The sequence below is a fragment of the Limanda limanda genome, chromosome 1, assembly GCF_963576545.1.
Source record: "Limanda limanda chromosome 1, fLimLim1.1, whole genome shotgun sequence".
NCBI lineage: Eukaryota > Metazoa > Chordata > Actinopteri > Pleuronectiformes > Pleuronectidae > Limanda > Limanda limanda.
Window position 1 is genome coordinate 32994010 of NC_083636.1, and position 22936 is coordinate 33016945.

General features: G+C 43.0%; 1 protein-coding gene across 1 annotated transcript in view; it reads right to left on the reverse strand.

Moving 5' to 3' along the window:
- Nucleotides 1-22936, reverse strand: part of pappaa (pregnancy-associated plasma protein A, pappalysin 1a) — an 85959-nt gene that overhangs the window by 54823 nt on the left and 8200 nt on the right. Inside the window, exons 3-7 of the mRNA XM_061078401.1 lie at nt 15124-15269; nt 14508-14801; nt 14023-14215; nt 13628-13749; nt 6442-6943 (exon numbers count right to left, since the gene is read on the reverse strand). Coding sequence (XP_060934384.1) covers nt 6442-6943; nt 13628-13749; nt 14023-14215; nt 14508-14801; nt 15124-15269 — 1257 coding nt within the window. The remainder of the gene's footprint in view (nt 1-6441; nt 6944-13627; nt 13750-14022; nt 14216-14507; nt 14802-15123; nt 15270-22936) is intronic.

Sequence of the window (22936 nt, forward strand, 5' to 3'; positions counted from 1 at the left end):
ATGTGGATTCATGTGCCCGCCACACAAAGCCACTTACACACACATACACACAGGCATATACACATACAGTACATGCCAGCACACACATGATACCGTTGTTGTTCGTAACACACAGGCTGCCAACTATGGCCTTCAAACTCAAACAAGGGTACACAGGCATGAACCACTATTCCAACTGCTGCCATATAATCCCCAGTGTGAGTGTGATGCAGCACCAGCAGCAAACATTGCTCTGGTACCACAATGGTTTCACCCAAGGCCAAAGCTTAAGTCAGCAATCAAACCAAGGGAGTCTTGCAGTGATGTTCAGGGAAACCATAACCTTTGATGAGCTCGAAGACAAACCGACCAGTGAGGCATTTTTGGTTGAATACAAAAATCACAAAAAGACATGTTTAAAGGAAGAAGCGGGTATTCTGCAAACCCATGTATAAATATATGATAATAAAAGGTGTGCATGTGTGTTTAAATGCTTTTGCAGTTATTATCCAAGTCAAAGAAAGACACACAATGGAAGATTAACACCCGAAAAAGATTGATTTCTCCAGGACACTGCTGACTGTGGGACATGGCTTCTTTTTTTTTTTCTTTCCCCTCATCTTCATTTCTCCATTTTCTCCTGTGTTTGTCCACCACATTCCCAGCAGACGACAGCGGGCCAAGTTCAAGTTAGCTGTGCCGTCCCAAGTATAAAAACCGATGAACCTAAAGATCGAGTAACAAAATGAATTTCCCCACAGCAAAATTCGTGCCTAGGATGAGATATTTATGTTGGCGTCATTATCATCAACACAGAATGTTTGACTTGACAGACTCGCCTCTATTCTACAGTATGTCCTATTCTGCAATGTGGGCCTGTGCTGGTGCAACTCCAGGTTACGCTCAAACATGCCCCCCTCTAATTGAATTGGTTTAGCCCCTGGAAAAGTCAAGCTGTGGGAGACTTTATCTTTGAGGAGAGCAAACACACACAATGGACGGAAAGAAGAGAGAAACAGATACTGCTTTGCAACAAGGAAGTATGAGAATTTGCTTTTAGTGGATAATGAGAATTTCTGGCTATGATCCTTCAGGTAATCCAACGCACGGAAAAGCAATTGCACAGAATGATCAGGCCACACTGAGAGACATGGTCATGCAAGAACAAGCAAGAAGAAAGAGACAAGTGGCTAGATCCGAGTGATTAGGAGATAAGGGGATGTAGATAACTGGAAAAATACATAGAGAGAAAAGAACCAAACGAGGAACAGATGAGAAAATGGATGGCTAAATGGTGATTTCCAAAATATGGTAAAGTGAAGTTGTAGATATATCCATAGGGGCTTCTGTGGGAAGTATGATGAGGTAACCGTGATTTGTTCCTCAAAATGCTGAGGTTTGCTCCATGCATCTTCCACAGGTATCCTGCAATTATAGTGAGAATGAAAGTAGTGCTCCCAAGTTGATTCATCTAACGGGTGGTTGCTTCAGCGAGCTGGACACCAAAGACACCTAAATGTTGTGATTCCATAAGAATAATGACAGGCCTCTTTCAGCACCAAAGGTGGAAGTAGCATGATGTTGCTGTCCTGCCACAGAAAGTCTTCGGGAGGAAGTCGAGGTGGATGACTGAGCGCACAACCACGAACTCCCAGACCACAGGCTGCGGTTTGCGTCCACAGTCAACGCTGATTTTCTTTTGGAAGTCTACCCAGGGGCTAAGAACTGCAAACCAGTCAGTAGTGGCAACAGCAGCCTGTACTGCAAACGCTTTATTTAACCGGGCTCAACACCTTTCTCTAGAACAAAGCTGTTAAAGCTTTCAGTAATTTTTCTCTCCATTTCAGGGTCATTGCTTTAGTTATAAGCGACAATTGCTGAACCCTACCTGTCTGGTCCAACAGCACGGCAACCCTCGTCAACCCTGTCTCATTCATACACAACTAAAATGTTTTCCTAATTATGTTGTGGTGGCAACATAATTGCTGCCTTGGTAACATTCAGAGGAAACTTTTTTTTCTTGTACGTTTTTTTGTTAGTTGTATAAAGTGCAACATTTATGACCGGCAGCGGAGTAGTGAGGGTCACGGCGGGCACAGCTGCCTCTGCTGCCAGACAGCCGGATTCACATCCATGGCCCGGTCTGTGGTCGGGTTTGGGCAACAAAAGCACTTTGGTTAAGCTTAAGGAAAGATTATGGTTTCGTTTGAATGTATATAAACATGTTGTGTTGTGAAGACACTGTGAACTCTTTTAGTATTTAACCAGAACCACAGTCTTTCCCATGCGCTTAACCAACACAGAGCAAACACAAAGGTAAGCATTCCTCCTTTAAACGTTGCTTAACAACTACAAGATGATTAGATTATGGAGGCGGGTTGGGGTTAAGCCTAAACCCCTAACCCTAACCCTGACAGCTCTGCTGCTACCTGGGTGTCAAAATGGACCCTCGGTTCTATAGGGTCAACAGTGCTACTTCTCATAGCGTGATAACCACTGTTTAAATGTGGCTTTCAACCTGGTCCCAATTAGGTGCATGCTTGATTTCTCCTGACCTCACTGCTAACAGCCATGCTGCGTTCGGCTGCTGTTGGCAGCGGGGAAGAATGAAAGAGCGAGAGAATGAAAAAGTGGTGCAGAAGTATTGCAGGAATTCTCTGTCCCTCAGGACTGGGTTTGCTGGATATACAGTATAAGAACAACGTTTTGAATGGCAGTGACATTAATGTACAGAATATTTGCGAAAAGGAATTGATAACCTGCATCCTCTTTCCGTCTCATTTGATGTGGTACAATCTTTTGAGACACAAGTGTATGTGATGGATATGATCCAGTGTTACAGATGACTTGTGCCAGACACCCAGAATTCATAAAACCACACATTCATATGTGACTGATTTTATAAGATATGCAACTGCTCTGATATAAAACTAACCCTAACTCTTGTCACGTGATAATATTTCATAATTGGTGCATCCTTGTGGAATCAGACATTCTACTCAAGACCCCGGTAGGAATCAAGGTTTTATCTTGGCTCGCGCTCAAAGCCAGCCACAAGGCCCGTAATACGCCTTTCAAAGGTGTTTTGATAGTACCAGGTGATTACACATGGAAACATGTGCGAAAGTATGTGCTACTGAGACCAAGAAGAGCGTTACTGTGCGTCGGTGCTCATCTGTGTGTGTGTGTGTGTGTGTGTGTGTGTGTGTGTGTGTGTGTGTGTGTGTGTGTGTGTGTGTGTTCCTGCCTCCACTTGTGTGTGCACTAGGCTTATGTGTGAGCATGCATATGGATGTGTTTCCGTTCTGTAGCTGCTTGTTGTTCTTGGCTGAGCAATCCCAGATGAGAAAAGCAGATACATTTCAGAAAGTTTGGGAAAACTCTTAGATTGAGCCTGCAAGAACAACAAACAGTGCAATGCTCCTTTTGTCAGGGAGGCAGCTGACAAGCATTTGAGGTTTCGCTGCTATCGCTTTTACACCTACAAAATAGAAGTTTAGATCTAAAAGCAAGTGCATTTAAAGAGGGCTATGAAGGCCTCTATGTTATGTTACGTTGATAAATATATAATACATTCATTCTGTCTGGATGTCATGAATTGGGAGGATTGCACAGGACTAATTTCATATAAAGAAGCAGAGGTGTATGATGCCAGGGACAAGTTGGCCTGAAGAAAAAAGAAATTAGAATTTATATCAGTAGCTGATGAGAGGAAATGAAACTTTATGGGGAAATAAAAAGAGATGCCAAAACCTCAATACTTAATTTAAAATGTAGATTTTTTAATGGCACTTAAAGTTAAACTACTAATATCATATCTAGAATTAATACAGTTTAATACTATTGACATTGCCAATGACCCAGCATTGTAACAGCAAAGCATTAAACCAAGGTTAGCTCAAATAACTACTTTGTACGATGTGTAATACAACTACATTAAAAGGCTAGAATTTATTGTTATTATTATTACATAGTTGTTTTGTTCCGTTAGCCTGAAAGACACTAATTTTTAGGGGTAGGGTTACCACAAAGTGACCGAAATAAAGACTATGCCTCTCAAGTACTCGCAATTATGAGCAGTGTGAAATATTAAAATAGACAAATAGGCAAAACTCGTACCTTATTTTGAAAAGTATGTTCAGTTTGACTGTGTTCTCAAGCAGCAGCAGACTTGTCAATAGAGAAGCTGAGGGGATGGATGGAGGGTATAATGAGGAAGAACCAGCGCAGAGTCCAGTAACAGAGGTGGTGTGGGGTAGTATTGATCCTGGGGGAGCTGCCCCCTCTCTGTGTTGGCTGAGATGTCTTTTCAGGTCAGCCGTGAGATAGCCTTTGACTGAATGACAGCTCTGAAACCCACCACAGGAAGAGGATTAGCCCATGGGCTCGGGTGCCTCAGCGGGAGGGGATCAAACTACCCCAACCTTCCAACCTTCTCCCTTCATACTTTCTCAACCCCCTAATGTTCTCCTCCTCACCTATTGCCCCTCGACCCTCGCAATGATTTACCCCCAACTAGTCCAACCTTCCACCCCAGCGTCTCCTCTTCACATCACCCTTTTTACTCCCCGCCATAATTTACTCTGTCACCCTGACCTCCCAGCCCTGAGCCATTCCAAGCAAACCACCATCCATGGATGGAGCCAAAGGAGCCAAGATGTCAGATGTTCATCTTGACTTGGCATGCCCCTGTTTAAGTGAAGGCCAGTGGCCTGACAGTGGGAGGTCCTTTACCCCCCTCATCGACACCTTCATCGTTCTATTCAGCCCAATGGGAACAGGCTGTAAGAAGGAGAAGCATCATACTGTGTGGTCAACAAAAGCACTTCAGCAGCTGGACCTCCACCATCAAACAAAGCACTTAACATTGGATTTGTGGCATGCCAAAACATCTGGGTGAACTTTGCTCTTCATTTCAACATGTCAAAGGCTATGTTTGTTTGTGAGACAGTGGGTGTGATGAAGCATTATCTTAGCCTGAGAATATAATGCCTCATCAAAGTCACATCAGAGAATATAACATCTAGCACATGTCGGACTCTTCGTTCTTCAAATCTTCAAATCATGCCATCCATTTTCACTTATTTCTGACAAAGACAGAGAGATTACAAAATGATTACTCAGTTGATCAAGAAATCAACAGGCAGATCAACCAATAATGGGAATAATCATTAGCTTGCTATGATATACAAACAAGCTACCTCAATATATAGCCAGTATCCAAGCATCGATCAATAATCAAGATTAACTCAAAACACTTCACAAACGGTGCACACAATCTCATTGATGTTCTATCTCGGTTGTATGGTTTAACTTCTTCCTTCAGCTTTTGAAACTTGTCAATTTAATGTTTTTTTCTCCCAAAACTGTTGTAAATGAAAAATACTGCTATTTATGTTTTTGTACACTTATTCTTTATTTGAATCCGTTAAAGAGTTGATGGCTGCAACACACATCCGTGCTATAAAACTCCTCTGACCATCCAACAGAGACAAGATCCCATATGCTCTCACAACAGAAAATAGGCAGCCAGTGCCACTGACCACCACCACTGGAATGCAACCACAGCTAGTGAAATATACCACAGCAGTAAAACTACCTACAGTACATCAGTAATCTCTGAAGTGTGCCAAACCCCCCAAATAAATACATCCCCACTGCAGACAGCTTTCCACAGACACTGTCATTCAACCAAGAAGTTGTGTACAGACACTTTATGGAACTTAAGTATCATCACCCCATCTTGCATAACATGCATACTCACCCTTTCGCCTCTTATCAAGCACTTTCCTTCTCATGTGAACCTCGCTGACAGCACGATAGTGAGATGGCATAACACGCAGCAGTGCCATGTATAGCACAATCTTCATCGAGTCAGCACATTCCATGAAAGCAAAGCACTAAACTCTCACCACAGTGTGCAGATAATACCTTCAACAAGCCATCTGTTTGCCCTTGCTTCATGGAACATGGGAAAAAACAAATGTGAGCAACGATTGACCTGTGACATAGGAAACAAATGTTGGGCAGCAGATTTGAAACTGCAGAAGCGGTGGAGGCCTGCGAGTGCTCCTGGGGGTATTGAAAAGGATATCTGATATTACAAAAACATATTTTTGTGGATAGTTTCCACAGATAAATAAACACCTTCTAACAAGTGTGTCTAAAACCCCTAATTACATCACACTCAAGCAGGAAGCTAAGAGGTAACCACTCAGCAATTTTAGATGACTAAAATAAACTGGGTAAAAACTATTGTTTCCAGGCGAAGCATGTCCAAACCAAAACATGTCCGAACCATTGCATGGCCTCCTTTCTATGCCGGGGGGCGAATGTTCGGAAAAACTGACAAAGAACAGACTTACAGTTGACAGAAATATCAGGAAGAGCCTGGTGGGTTGAATGCATGCTGCTGAGGCCGTCAATAAGTCAGGACTGACGTTCACCTACCGCCTCACTCACCTGTCTGTAAATCGGCGGGTCGGCCCATTCAGCATCAGACCATGTGGTGCGTGGGTGAAGGGCGGCTGGCGCAGCAGGCGGTAGCGCAGCGGTTGGCAATGTCTACAAAGTAGGCAGTTTGGCTTGGATGCCAGTAGGGTGGCATCAATCTCTAGATGCTGCTCCATGGTGAAGAACTGCACCCCATACACCTCTTCCTCGATGTCCAGCTTCAGCGTCAGCGGCGAGTCACAGAAGACGTTGCTGGGGCCCAAGGAAATGTTGTTCCCGCTGACGGTCAACAGCAAGGTGTTGTGGATGGCTGGCAGCGCCGTTTCGTCGGGGCTGAAGAAGGTGACCCACACGGTGAGAGAGTCTGGCACCAGTGGGTAGGGGAACTCCAGCTGAAGCATGCAGCCCTGGAGGGGGCACTCGGACAGGCCCACGACGCCTTGCTCGATCCCTGCATTGGGGCTCCAGGTGCGCACGCTCGGCTCACAAGCCTGCTCCACATCTGGAGGGCCTGTGGGATATGATCACAAAAGGATGCACAGTGTCACACACACACACACACACAACATGCAATCACAACAGAGACACTTCAAACGAGATTGGCACTCAGTACAGTAGAGTCACATGGCCCAGAAGTCTCCTTCAGTTCAATCAAGCTGCATCAAATTTCCCACTCTCAAAGATACCAGTTAGAGGAATCTGCCTGATTTAAAAGAAAATCAAGACCCCTGAATAATTCCCCGGGAAAATAGTGAAAATGTTGAAAAAGCCTATAATGCAATTTCAAAGAAAGCGAACAAATAATTGCTGGATCTGCCTCCTGATCCAGATCTGCATCAAAATTCCACCAAGTTTTGTTATAATTTGTCCCCTGGTTTTTGCATAATTTTGCTTACAAACAAAAAAAAAAAACACCCAACAGACAAACCAGGGTGTTAACGTCACCTCCTTGGCGAAACAACAGCAAGACACACAAAAGAAATCAGACACTGATACTGAGAGCCAGTATTCTAATTTCCTACACACACATGAATGATTGTTAAATTACATAAAGACATAGTTAATGATGAATACAAGCAATGCAGAAAAGTCCTGTTTTTCTGAGTGCTGACAGAAGGAATTTGCATCGATGGTCATTTTAATGCATCTGCATTTCTTGCGGCATTAAGGTGAAACTGAGAGTTCATTGTGAGTCCATGTGCAGAGGAAAGGCAGAGCTGAGGTGTGTACCTTCTGAGAGGGGGCCCAGCGCAGGGTTCTCACTTCAGCCAGTCATTACAACCTCTAACAGTCACACTCCTGCCATATTTGGAGTCCACACACAGCTAACTCGCATTATCCCAAGTGACGTACACTAACATTCATCAAGCACTTTTAGAAGCCAGCGAGAGGCAGACACTATGTTCTCCCTCAATTTCCTTTTGTGCATTTCCAAGCTGGCAACCAACGAAGCCATTTGCTAACCTCATTTCTGGGCACCATGCAAAATTCCAGTGTTTAATCAAGTGAGGACTGAATATGGTTTCCAAGCCACATTATCTCAACACATTTATTATTGTACTGTAAGTGTGTGTGTGGCCAGAGTGGAGGTGAAATAAAGAAAAAGAGAGAAAAAAGGGGGCAGAGAGAAAGACGGGGGGGGGAGAGGGGAGGCAGGGAGAGAATGAACCGAGATACTCCAAGAGCTTGGCTTTTTTTTTTTTGCTCAGCTCATGTAGTCCTGGCTTTACGGGTACGTTTTCATTGAGTTTGCGAGGAAAAGCTGCCGTAGCCACTGAAAATATTTTGTAATGTCAGCTGTTATGATGGGCCCACACTCCTGCTCTGGCGCTGTTGCCGATGCGGTCGGAGATTTAAGAGGAGACAGAATAGGGGTGTCATCCACCGCGTAACCTGAGGCAAAGGGAATTTATCTGAAACCTGCAAAGATGTAGCGACGGCTGGCAAGACCCAATGTGTGAAAACAAGAACTACTATGGAATTATCTGGTTAACAGGTAATCGAGATTCACTGTGACAAAATACTGCACATACTAAATTTCACAGAAGTACCAACAATTTTATATCAGCTACTAAAGCTCTGAGGTGTTTGACCTATAATCCCCTTACAGAGGGGAGGGGGGGGGCTCTAGGTGACTGAACCATCCCGACCTTAGTTTTCAATACGAGCCATTCATTCTCCGTTTATTATAAGATGATCCCATTTGCCTGTCGACAAAAACAACCATTATAGGAGAAGCGAGCGAAATAAAATAAGCCGAGCTGAATTCGAATCGCTGCCGAGTTCAACACGAGCCAGTGAGTCTGTGTTCTCTAACCTCCTCAGCATCAGGTCCATATCAGTGCCATGGTAGAGGTCTGGCCAAATGAGATAAGGTTACGATTCATTGTAATTTTGGGGATGAGTAAATGGTTACAACTGAACTATGGAATATCAGGTGTGGACCTCAATGTGTGTTGCGTGTTAAAAGACAATATATGGAGAAAAATAAATAAATCTGATTCAATTACAAATAAAGATGTTTTTCCTATTTGAGATTCTAAAGATTCTTGGAATAATCACAGTGTGGATGATAGAGGCTGTGTTTAGTTTGGTGTCACATTACCAGGTCATCTTAACAGTGGTTGAACTGGTGCACCACCCAGCTCTGCTTCTGGTGTCGAGGGATGTAAATGAAGCTTTAAATAAATCAATAAAACTATCAACTATCAAACTATCAAGGAGAATATGCAATTTGTGTTAAAGTTAGTGACTTTCACCTCCTTCTGTTTTGAAGATGTCCAGAAAAACAGCCTTCTGTCCAAAACGATTCCAGGGAATGTGTTTGTGTTGTTGACAAGCGAGACAACGAAATGCAATATAGGGAAATGTCCAGTTTCATGTTGTAGCTACATGAGTTTAAAAAGTTTAGCAGATCCCGCAATAGTTCATAGCGATTTATAACAGTATAATAAGCAGCATCTTTCTAGTTGATTTGGTAAAAGTAGAGCAGGACTTCCATAATCAGCAACCGCAATTACACTTATTCCTTTTAATGCACAAGTGGAGCAAAAGACACTGATCTGCTCTGAAGTCAGCGATCCAAGTTTGACACGCATTATGGAAATCAGACGAAAACGGAGGAGTTGCAGACGCCTGTCCCTTATCCAATAATAATCCTCCATATTAGGTGGATGGATAAACACACAGGGACGTGTCCAGGCATGCACGGCTGATGCTTTCTAGGAAGTCTCTAGCCTTCTCTCTCACCGTTGGTGAGTCACTGTCAAACACTGTTACACACTTCCTCGCTCAGAAGGCCGGCGTCTACCCCCATACAGCCCCCTTTTTGCCCTGGCACACACACACACACACACACACACACACACACACACATACACAACCACACACACACACACGGAAGCACTTCACAGATCCACTTCATGAAGGCAACAGACACTGTGCAGCTTGGGGCATCGTTGTCACATTGCGTTGCCTCCGCGGCGCCTCAGAGGTTACTCTTCGTATCATTCCTGTTACACTTTAAACGTATGGACCAGATGACACAGGTGCTTCACATGTATACATCCCTACAGAGTTGTTTAATGAAGGAGCGAACACGATGCCATTATGAACAGGTGAAGGGAGCCAAGGAAAACCATGAGCGGCAAAACAGATTATGTTTATTTGAGTAAACCTACGTTTACCAGATGATGGCAATAATAAATCAATAATCAAGTCCACAGTATTTGACTTGGCGGGTAATGTTACCGCCGAGCGAGGGTAGAAGGGAGCAGGTTTCCTGAAGGGAGTTTTGTGCCTTTTTCTCCGTGCGTTGTAAAGTTAAATGTTCATGAGGGGTGTAAATGTTATAGTTAAATAAATATTCACTCAGCTACAGCAGACATTAGGTCATTTTGTCAAACAGGGTCCGTGCACTTTGCTTGAACTTGGCAGGAAAGAGGATAAAACTCTCTTTTTCCCGTTTCGGGGTAGTTTCAGAAAAAAATAGTTGCGGGATACAACAATCTGACACAGTATATTAAACATAGGGATCCCATCAATGTGTCAGGAAGGGCCACATATCCCATTACTTTTCCATGTTCTTAATCATTTCATTAATGAATGTTTTTTTTCCCCTAATGGATTATGATTTTCCTTGTTCCTATCCCATAAACCAGTGTATATTTATTTCAAGAAGGATTCTAATAATGTCTTGGACCTGTGCTTGCACAAACACACAGATGTTTGCTGTTAAGACTTATTGAGTAAATCCATAGATATTTACCCACTGGAAAACAGTTTGTGTGCGATCCTTACGTTGCAAATGCACATTAAGGGCGTTATTTTGTGAGAGCACCTCCATGTGCACTCACAAAATAACAGGGATATGTATCCATGTAGCGCTACACACACACACACAGACAGACATACACACACACACACACACAGTCCCACACACATCTGCTAGTGAGCATATACATCCTGGAACTTTCACTTCCATTCACGCACACTGCTGTTTTCAATCAACTCAGGATCCTCCCTTGTGAATGTCACTAACTACATGCAGTTCTCTTAACTATCTTGGGTGGTTTCCACCCCTCCCAACCTTTCTTACCCCCTCTCCCTGAATCCATATCCATGTGTGTTTTTGCCCTTTTTCTCATTCTTGCCCCCCCCCCCGCTTGCTATATTTCTCCAGGGCATACAGTAGTAAAGATTTATGAGAAGTACTTTGGCTCTCTCCGACCACGGCAGTGTTTCTCAGTCAAGTAGTGTGAGGACACAACCGGCAAGTCCTTCAGTAACAGGTGCCATACATATGCATGGATGTTGTTGTAGACACACATGCACGCTCACACTAATGCTTTCTTTTTTTCTCCCTCACATTATAAGGATGTTATTCCAATAGTTAATACGCCAATACTTCAGTTTACAAAATCCTCGGGGCTGACGTTTGCCAGAATGTCTTTTGGAAATTAGAAACTGTGAGACACATATGCACAATCACAGCAGGAACCGGCAGCTGTGGTATCCAGTGAGAAGCTGGCCCAGGCCGAGTTAACAGGGAACGGGGAGCAGCCACAAGCAGGGACCCCGTCCAAGAGGGAAAATAGAGTACAGTTTACACACACAGCGTGTTAGACAAGCCCAGACTTGCCTTTGGTACACACACACACACGCGCACACACACACACACACACACTGTGAGGGCAAGGTTGAGTGCTTTCAGAATCTATAGAGCGTCCACACACACACACACACACACACGCAGGCAGGGAGAAAAACACTCAGACTCGTAGCGACAGAACCAGAGACAGAGACAAATTCGACTCTTTGGCAAAGTGATATTTCATTGTTATTATTAATGCTGTTGAGTCATATCTAATTTACTGTTACTGGGTTTTTGGTGTTTTTACCCATTTGTTTTGACATTTAGTTTCATGGTAACAGACAAAATAGATTAACATAATAAGGACGTATCTGGATTTGTATCAACTTATTATCACACTCGTCAGCGGAAAAGATGGTGGTTTTACCAAAAGTGTACTATTTTTAAGTTTGATTTAAAAGGGGCCTTTCCAAAGTAGAAATACATATCTTTGATTAAACATCCGATTAAACATTTTTTTTGTTTATTGTTATATGATTATGTGATCATTGATGATTTAATATATATATATAGTTGAAGTACTAGTAATGTTTGTTGACTTAGTTTACACAGGTATTTCATGTTAAATGTGTCTTGCTTGTTGTTGCAGGAATTATCGTTATAATTTCCTTCATGTAAACACTCAATACAAAGTACAGATGCAGATGTTCGATTCCACATAATATCTCAAACAGCTACATGGTTAAATAGACGTCAGTGTACCAAACCAATACGACATTCCCACACAAATCAGAGATTGCTCTATAAAACACGAGTTTAGTTGCTGCCTGAAGCAGCTGACAGATTTAGTTGATCTGATATATGGAGGAAGATGGTTCCAGAGCCTAAGGGCCAAAACAATGAAAGGCCTGTCAGCTTTTGAGATTTAAACGTGGGATAATGTGTGGATAATAGACTTTGGTCGGACTCGCTACATGACCTTACAGTGATGTGCGGGTTCCACGGTCTCAGATATGCTGTGCTGCAGGCTGAGTGTACACATAGTTATTAGTCATTCAATTCTGTGCTGGAGTTCACAGGAAGCCATCAAATGGTTGCATGAATTGCAGGAAATGCACTGACGTGTACGACCACTGATTCTACACTTTTAGGTCAAATAGAAATCAGGAAAATAGGAAAAGGTAGGAAAGAATATAATTTTTTTGGAACAATTTTAAAGTTGTAATCACTTCGAGATTCTAAATTTAAATATTCCTGAGAAATGTGGTTATTTCAGCATAAAAAATAAGGCACTTACATACATACTGGTTCACTGCTTACATTTGTCAATTTGTTTACACCTCCATGTGTCGATATAAATCCTAATTTCCATAATCTGTCCTCAGTTCAGGCCACGTTAGTCCTTTATCGATCTCTATACTTTTTTACGTGTCTGAGTTTATTAGAAAGTTTATAATATGGGAGAACAACAGCATGCACAAATAGCTTTTCTGCATAATATCCAGTATCCCAGAGCATTCCTGAAGCTGCCATTGCCAGAACCACAGAGTGATCAGAGCAACACAGATCGGAAAAACAACTACTCTTGTAACATAATTACCTAATCCCGGATGCCTGTCCCAGTATAGCATGTTCTAATATGGTTTTACAAACAGGACGAGAATAGGAAAAAAACGACTAATTTCGGAATTCATTGCACTCAAATCAAGTGAGAGTTAGGCTAAATGGGGAATTACAGCTAAGACATGATCTTTAACCTCGGTCTTGGGCCCGAGCCCTCGTATGGGAATTGCGGTACCACACAGCAGCGTCCACTGGGAAGGGACCTCCGTGTTGTCCCACGGCCCAAGTGTCATGAACCAGTGAGTCATTTGCATGTTTCTGGGTTGAGTCAGTCAGCCGAAATCTTTGTTGATTTTCTGAGTCAATACTCCCGATGCACAAAGAGCAAAACCTCAAATCGTGTTATCGTTTGGTAGACCGCCGAAAAGGTGGATGTGGCTTTTGCAATGGATTTGCTTTAAGTAGAAACAGCTTTTTGCAATCAAGATACTGACTCAAGACTGACATTCGGTACACAGCGAGGAATAAAGAGTAGTGTACCTTCAGCCTCTCGCGGGGACCAGTGTCCAGATGGAGCGCACGGCCGTGGCGATGAGGAGTTGGAGGCGTACTGCAGCAGAACTCTCCCCTCAGTGCACTTATCACACACTGATCCCACTTCTCTAGGAAACCAACACACAAGCACAACAACCAACTTAGATACAGGCCAAATACACGTGACTTACACGTGTATAAAAATGGTTGCAGTAATTCAAATAGCGCAGCAAAGGTTTCAGATCACTCCCTGGCTCATCTTCCGGTTTTAGACTGTAAACAACTCATTTAATGTTATATTACACGATCATTATAGCAACTCGCACAATAATCAACGCAATTAATCCCTCAACTCTATATATCACCGTGCACACCAGTGTCTTTTTGCCATCTTATATCACCTGTCGTAAAAGTGTCCGGAAATCGGTGGAAACCATTCCAGGTTGATGGAGTTATGATGCTGCCCGACCACTTGTGGCGGCATTGGCACCGGAGGGGGTTTCGAGGAAGGTTGCCAGGTCTGGTAGATGAGATCCAGGTAGCAGTGCATTCTGGCCACCTGGTTCAGTGTGAAGGAGTCCGTGCAGGCATCGTCTGCAGGTGAAGGAGGGAGAGATGAGATGTGATAGGACAAGGAAGTGGGTATTAAATTATTCCACCAGTCCGGTCGCGTTAATACAATCAACTCTGGCATCAAAACAGTCGCACAAAAGGAGTGACATTAGCGGATGTGCCTCCCACTCATGTTTTTTCACATGAAAGGTCCCCTGCTAAATTCCTCACAGACCCAACACATTCCTCTGTCTGTTTTGTGCATATGAGAGGCATCAACTGTAAGAATTTGCCCAGGAAAAGCAGCGAAACACATGTGGAGGCCTCATCTCACCTGCATAACTCATGTAGTTGTTGAACGGCGTGTGGGTGAAGTGACGACAGCCGCAGGTTTCGTTGCCCGGCTCGGGATCGTGGCAACCCTTGAACTTAGGCGTGGGGTTGGTGTCGGCGCACAGATCTCCGGTTTCCATCGAGGGCTCGGTCTCCAGGCACGCGTCGTTGCACGACTCGGTCTCCGATATGCCTCGGAACACGTGGTAAAGGCCGAGGCTGTGACCGATCTCGTGGACCATCGTGTCGGTGTGACCAAAGGTGCCGTAGAACGACGGATTCAGCACAATCCCACCTGGCGAGAGACAGAGGACAGAGACACCCACGCACATTTTAAACATCGCAAACACTACGATTGAGTTCACGCAACCCGAATGCCCATTCCGACTGTAGTGTGAAGTAACTGTGGAACTGGAGTAAGATCCAGACAATGCATTATTCATGGGAATCCTCAGCCTCATTATCACCTCCTTCCTTGTTAGAACCGCGATGAAGACAGCAACTGCTCGGGGCTTGAACTGTTATTACTCAAAATCAACAACCCGAGAGGATGTGTGCATGTGTTTAGGAATATGCATGTGCATGCTTGTACGTCTGTGCTTCTATCTGTCTCCTACCTAAATGTGTGAGGGCTTCTTTGTCCCACGGCCAAGTGGCAACCCCCGCCAGATCTTCATCAGAGGAATTGGCAAAGAAGACGTTCAGGTGAGTCGAGCCGTCCAAATGCAGAATGTCTTTCAGCTCTTTCACATCCAAATAGGCCCTGGAAAGTAAAGAGAGAAAGAAAGAATTTCACACTGAGGTAATCGCTCTACATTCAGGATAGAGTCATTCTAGTGAATGCACATTTCACAAAGTTTAACAAATAGGAACAGTGTTTCTAGCCAAAAAGGAACATATGTGGTGCTGTTATTCAATAAAACAGGGCTCAGGTGTAGGTTATTGTTGAATGTATTCAAATTGTAATGGTAATAGCTGCTAAACCAACAGAATAAAGAGGAATAACAAGGTTGACACGACTCTTTAGTCGTTTTCAGACATGACCTGTCTCCGGACAAAGTCTCCGGTATTTAACCGGACTCTACTTTCGCACAGATTCTCTGCACAGACGCAGAATAATGATTTAGTAATACTTTATCTTCTGTCACATCAGCACCACATTATCAAGCTATCCGGACTTTGAAACAAGTGTTTAAGAAAGAAAGAAGCACAGACTTAAAGGAATTGGCCTTTTTTATGGAGGAGGAAATGTTTGGTTCCATCTGCGTGATATCTAAACTGGTTTCATAGTTTCATAATGGGATTGGCTCAACATCTTGGATCCAGGAGTAGAGTTTTTCTTTATTCTCGTAAAATTGCGATCTATTTCTCAAATATTACGACTTTATTCCCTTGGTATTACGAGTTTCTTCTCAATTCCGACTTTATTCTCGTAATCTCAGATTCTTTTGTCTTCAACGTGGCTCCAATATTACATAATACTCCATTGTTCTTCCCTTGTTTGCCAAAGATGATGAATATTTATTTTGGAGACGAGCATCAAGGTTGACTTCACCACAAACCATCTTGTAGTGTGAATATCTCAAAACTACATTCATTTGGACACAACCAACAGATTGTTTTGATAATATTGTGGCTAGAAGCTCTGGCTCAGCCGCCGTGCACCAGTTATAATTGGCGCTTAAAGAACTTTTATACTGGTTTTCTGTTAACAATTTTAACCCATTAAATCATCCCTTTCCACTCCATACGGTTTCACTGCGGTTCCTGCTCGCTTGTTCGACAACGAGGGAGATTACAGCCGAGATGTTGTTGCCTCGGAAGCGCGGAGGCATGTAATCAGTTCAATAACCTAAATATGCAGCTACGGACGTGTAATTCTCTTTGGGTTGGGTTCCCATTTGCGGAGACACTTAAAGCTAAGCCACAATGTTTTTGTCTGCATAGCGATGCCGGATGTTTTATTTTATGTCGGAGGACAATGAATCACGCGATAACCAGCACGGTATTTTGCCTCGGTTCTCTTGAGCGCAGTAATTCTTGATTTCGACAAACAGTTAAAGATGTCAACACAAGCAACAACAGGACCAAACAGGTGCTGCTGGGAATAAATCAGCTTTAGTGGTGAGAGTTTAAGACATTTTAATATTGTCACATCTCACAAGCTGCACTGTAATAAAATGACCCTTTTCATTGTATGTGTGGAGTAAACTCCTGCTTTGGTGTTTTGTATACATTTATGATATTTGATATTGCATATTATAATATTCACATTAGCCCTAAATGTACTCAATACTGTTTTATGCTGCATGAGAAGGTTTTAGCATCGAATAAATATTAAACTAGATCTGTTTTGTGTTTGTTCCTGTATTGCCTTCACCAAGGTCATGCATTAGTTCTTGTTTGCCTTCTTGTTTGTCTGTTTGCAGGATTTCGCAAAAACTCCTGAGCCGATTTCCTTGAAACGTGAAGGACGGGTGGAGTATTGGCCAAGGAAGAACACATTCACTTTTGGGGTGGATTCAATTAAGGGGATAGATGCAGGGATGTTTGATTCGATTCATTTAATTTTTTTGGGTGGCTCAAAATAAGTATTATTCGGGGCTGGTCTTTATTCAGTTACTGTTCGGTATCAAATATTCCTTCTTCAGAGAATGGATATTGTGTTTAACTTGAGCAATTTGCAGAACATTTCTCTGTGCCTGTGTATCTGATGTACAGTGGCCAATCAGTCTTGGCACAGGTTTGCGTGCTCTGTACCGTAAATCGTCTTTTTAGCTTTATTTTTTCAGATCCGCCGTCCAAGTCAGCTTGATTTTTCAGTGAGTCGTTCCGGTATTCTGAGGCCTCCCCACCCATGACTCTAGGCTTTGTCTCGGCTCTGGAATCACTAACGGCAGCTGTAATGACTGCAATCATTCAACACAATGAGATATCTTCCCGGCAGTGAAACTGTCATTCATTTTATATGAACACATCAAACAGGGTTTCTCCATGAGCCTGGCTGGTGGTCCTGGCAAACGGCATCAGCCGAGCTGCAGCCATCTCTCGGAGGAGTCGATAATCTGTTGCATATGCTGACGTGACAGTTTATTCATTTCCTCTGGCTTTCCGAGGCTTTGGGTATAAGACGCAGGATGGATACGGAAAACAGGAGTTTATCAGAAACAAAACATGACATTGGCCTTACTATCACAAATTAGATCCTCTTTGGATGTTTTGACCTAGTTTGTGTGACCCACTTGCTCGCCTAATATTGTTGGATGTGCTTGGATCATAAGATTATAAGTGCATTAAGTTTTAAGATTAAGTTTCCTCCCAAAAAGAAAAAAGGAGTTAAACGGCACTAACCTATAAAACATTACACGGGATTCTCTGACCATAACAAATAAACTGTAGGCTAATGGCACTTTTTTGTGAATGGTGTCCATCTACACATCAAATTCAAATATTGTAATAATGAGTCCTGTTTTGCAATCGTGCGCATACTTGGGCATCAATGGTGAAAAGCAACCATGAGATAAACACACAGGTAAAATGTCTACAGAGATAGAGAATAGATATTGTGTTTATGTGCTATTAGGAAATATATACGTAAATGGGGCAGATCGGCAGTATCTGTGTGTGTTGCATGTATTTTAAAAGATGCGATGTTCTAAAATGTTTCCGTTCAATGGAACATAGACAATAAGAGCTCATCTCTGCACAATGTTTTCATAGTTTATATCAGTCCAACCTTTAACAACATTGACGCAATTTCATTTTCTGGGTCATCATTTTCTAAGACTAAATGTCAGGCTTTGTCTGGTTTTGAAGAGAACATTTGTCCCACTTAAGGGGAACTCGGGTAAATATAAGGATAAAAGCACAAACATTTCAAAGAAAGATCTTTGTGAGGAGCGTAAATCTGGAGTGTGCTATTTATATTTATTCTTCCACTCCACCACTGAGTCAAAATGAAGTATATTTACTCTACGTCATGAGCTGTTGTAACTTGACAAGGTGGAGGAGAATTCCACTGGGAAAAATTCATTTAATTTCTTTTGTGGACAAGCTTGTATACCACTGGCCAGAAGGTAAAATATCTCTACGGTGATTAATCGTTATAAACTGACACTGTTCTATAAAAATACAAATTAAATTCATGATTAATGCGATAACAAAGGCAATAACTGCAAAAACAGAATCTCAAAATACGGGGGATCAAATTTGACATTGTGAGTATTTGATGAGTTTGAATGCTTGAAACTCAAACTAGTCTCTTTACAGGCCAGTATTTATGAAATTTCAGTTGCTGCTTCTGTTATTTCACTAGATCACTTATTCCTTTAGATCGATAGACCATTTTATCTGGAGTCCAGTCTTTATCAGACCTGTAAAATCTATTTGATTCTACTTTTTTAATGCATTAAACACGCTCTTAAAATACGACCAGCTGCGCTAGTGTGCTCTCTTTCCTTTTTAGGATAATAGTTTGAAAAGCAAGTGTTGGCATAAAATATTGAAATTTGAGTGCAAAGCCAATCTGTCTCATAGCGTATGTTCAGCGTAGCCTAAACGAGTTGATTTAAAGGCAGTAACGCTGGTGTCTGGCACCGCTCTGGTGGAATTTAGCCAACTGAGATGATTCTCCCACTGCGAAGGGCCGACTAACGTTACCGCCAAATGCACATTTCATATGCAGCAACACGAAATGTGTCTTAACATTTCTACTACCTTTGTTGGACGAGTCCCCTTCCTCAAATTACAAGTTGGACAAGGAGCGGCTCAGTGAAAACACAGTGTTCCCTCAAAACAGACAGTTAAATATACAGTATGGGAATAAAAGGTTCAGTGTAACGAATGCTTTTTTCAGACCAGCGCGGGAGCAACTGAGGGCACCGACTGGGGCCAGGTCTAAGGACACAGAGGGAGCAGATGATATAAGGTCCCTCTTCCTAATAATTTCAGGAATTTCATTATTTCCTCAGAAAATATTTGTCCAGAGTTTTCGGACATGCGTGAGGAGGGGAATGTGTCAGGGGGGTTTGATACTGAAATGATTGAGTCGACAGTGAATAAGAGCAGAAGTTCTGCTTTAGGGTCAACACCTAAATGATCTTGAGTTCAATTATTCTAATGCACTTGGCTCTGTTACAGAAACACAATGTGCATCACATGTTGGGTTGATGTACAAGGGGACTATAGGAGCAAAAACAAGCTTTTGCATACATATGTGATTTTTGCCTTACAGGGGGGGCAGCGGTGTGCCCCAATTGGAAACTCCGTGTTTCCACCACAGTGCAAACCCAGCGCCCCATGACATTAAAGCATCTCTCTCGCTAGCTATTCAAAACAGGCCAAAGCAATAACAAATGTGCAAGTGCTGCTCGAGAAAAAACGTACTGAGCCTGACCTGAACCCAACAAGCATTCTGTGTTTTTGTCTCCGAACCCCACCCAAGTCTGAGGTTTTACTTACTTACGGGCACGTGCAGTGTAAATAATCAAACAGAAAGCCCAGCTAACATGACCGAACCTGACCCGAACCCCGAATATCATTTCAAAAGACGTGTTTCCGAACCCAGTCTAACCACGTATCCACACTCTATTAATAAATGACGTTGGTGTTTTGTTTTAAAAAGCAACAGCCATACTCGTAATCATTTTTATTTTTTTTAGTAGCCAGTTGCAGCAGTATTACAGACTTTTAGAATCACATGCATGGTCTGGTTAAACATTCCGTTAAAAAATAAGCAGTTTAACATTTTGTTATTCTTTTTTTCGCTCTAACAGTTACATACAGAACTGTGATCTCACGTAGCGACCCATGATATTTAGTGTACTGCTACACTGCTACTGTCCAATGATGAACATTGGTAAAGACTTGGGTTTGCCGCCACTGTCGGAAGCTGGTCTCCACTGACTTCATTGTGACGGGGGGGTTGTACTCAGAGCAATTTGGGCCTTTTCTAACTGTCCCTGCACGTCTTACTCAAACGTCCCCTCCATTAACCTCTTACCCTGCTTTCCCCGCCCCCAGTGTTCTACGTCTCTCAACCCCTCAACTATTTCTCCATCCCATAGCCCCTGGTTCCCGCTCTTGCCTCTCATCATAGATTTGGGTTTTTTTCAGCAAAGATGAGCCACTTGGGAAGGACAGGATTTTTCCATGCATGTAACCACACCACTTTTGAGACATGTCATGGGAAAAGAAGTCACTAGGAAAGAGAAAGAGCGAGTGAGAAACTGAGCGCTAGAAAGGTAAGATGAGCGCAGACAATCCAGCTTCACATATTGAAAGCGCCACTGCAGGGCATCTATGTTGCGGGGAGAATCCAGGAGAGTGTGACGAGGCCCGAACCGCTGTGTTAATTCTTTTGTTTCTGACACATAATAAATAGGGGATTATGACTTCATCCATTTACACCCATATATAATTCATATAAGCCCATAAATTTGCCTTCTATACATATGTGTGGGGCAGCGTAGTGTGAAAACTGGGGTAAGCTGGCATGGCAGTGACGGTCTCACGGCCAAGAACACTTTTAAAATTGGAGGGGGGCCCTCGGCTTCCCTGTCATCGAGTCCGTCTGCACCACAGCCCCTAAAGCCATCATTCATCTCCGCCTTTATTACTATACTTGCTCTCTCTTCTTTAACCTTCCAACTTACTCTGATTATTTTTTTCCCCCCCTTGCACGCATGACACATGCATGAGATCTGTGTCAATGCTCAGATTCCAGAGACCCTGCCGTGACTGCTCCGGTGGGTGAGAAAGCAGGATTTAGAGGCATATGGAGCGGGCGAAGGGATGATCCAAAGACACCCCCCCCCCCACCCCTCACCCCTCCCATTTGCTATCTGGGAGAACACTCTCTGTCCTGGCAGATTTGTGAACCTCTTCATCAGGGCCCTCCTTGACTCCTGAACCACAATTACCTCGCCATGTGATTATCAACCCATTTCCCCTGAGTGCCATACTTTCAAAAGACCACCAGATGCGACTCCTCTGCCTCCGTGTAGAGTCCCGAGTAAAAAAAACCTCCCGCAGTCCCATAGCGACGCAGAAAGTCTTCAATCAGCGCCCACGACAGCACAGGTGAAACCTCAACAACAGGTGCTTTTATAAGTGTGCTATGGCTTTAAAGGGGAAGTGCAAAGTCCTGGTATTTACGCCCAAGCACTCAATTATGTTTTATGGGACGGGGGCTTAAGGTTTAGACGACCAATTGTAAAACACCCAAGTCAAGGGCCCTGGAGATTAGCTCCCGGCTCTGAGCTAGAATACAGCAGGGAGAGGGAGTGAGGGAAAGAGAAAGGGTGGTCCGTCCATTAACCTGCCACGTTGAGAGGTATTGACTCAGGAGGGGGGAGAGAGACAGAGGCGAAGGGAAAATGGATGACCTATTAGCCCCTGACAAAGCCAGGCCAGAACTTCATTTCCCCAAAACACATTGAGACTGAGATGGTCCTAATGTCCGCCTTTCCAATTTAATAAATCCATCCTCCATCAAATTGGGAGCAAAGCATTCCAATTTGAGAAAGAATTGAATCGGACTACGATGAGTTTTGATATTATTGAATTGATCTTCATTCCAGTTATGCAGATATTACCTTGATCTTTGATGGACAGGAATACACACATTCAATCATCTTACATTTGTTTTCTGCAAAGAAACTGTAAATTCCACTCTATGTTAATCACAGCAACAATATCAGATGTCCTTAAAACCCCTCTTGCTGTCAGACAACATCAGATAGTACCAAGAACTGTGAAAACACAATAAACAAGGTCCATCCCTCATAAATATCAGACCCTGTCTCACAACGTAAGAATAAGGGATTAAGAAAGGACCTCGATGGGCCCCTTGATCCAGATCAGTACCAAAATTGAATGAGTTCCTTCCTGACCCATACCACATCTTTCCACCAAGTTTTGTGGTAATTGGTTTGATAATTTATGCGTAATCTTGCTCACAAACAAACAAACAGAAAGGGGTGAAAACATAACCTCCTCGGTGGATGTAAATATTTCCCACATAGACATGTGAAGGGAGAGACGCGGGGTAATTAACAATGGTATTTTCAGAGGAAAGACTGTTGCAGGACCCCAGAGTCTGCCTGTGTTCTGTGCTAGCCAGTTTTTTTTTATTTTTTTAAACACACTCAGTGTAAGTGGTAACAGGCGCAAACGCTGCGAAAATAAATGCAGGACCTTAAAACTATTGTTCCTCTGCATACACAGTGCATTGTTCATGCAGAATTCCATAATTAAGGAGGAATGTCAAACTGTTTGTAGTGCTGCTCTCTGCAAGTCTCCCTGGACATACCATAATCAAAGCAAAATAAGACTTGAGGAGATTATATCTATTTTTTTAATTCTCTTGTCCTCTTTCTGCCTGTCTCTTTGCTGGTATCCTTCCTTTCACAAGCCCATCTTTCAAATGCC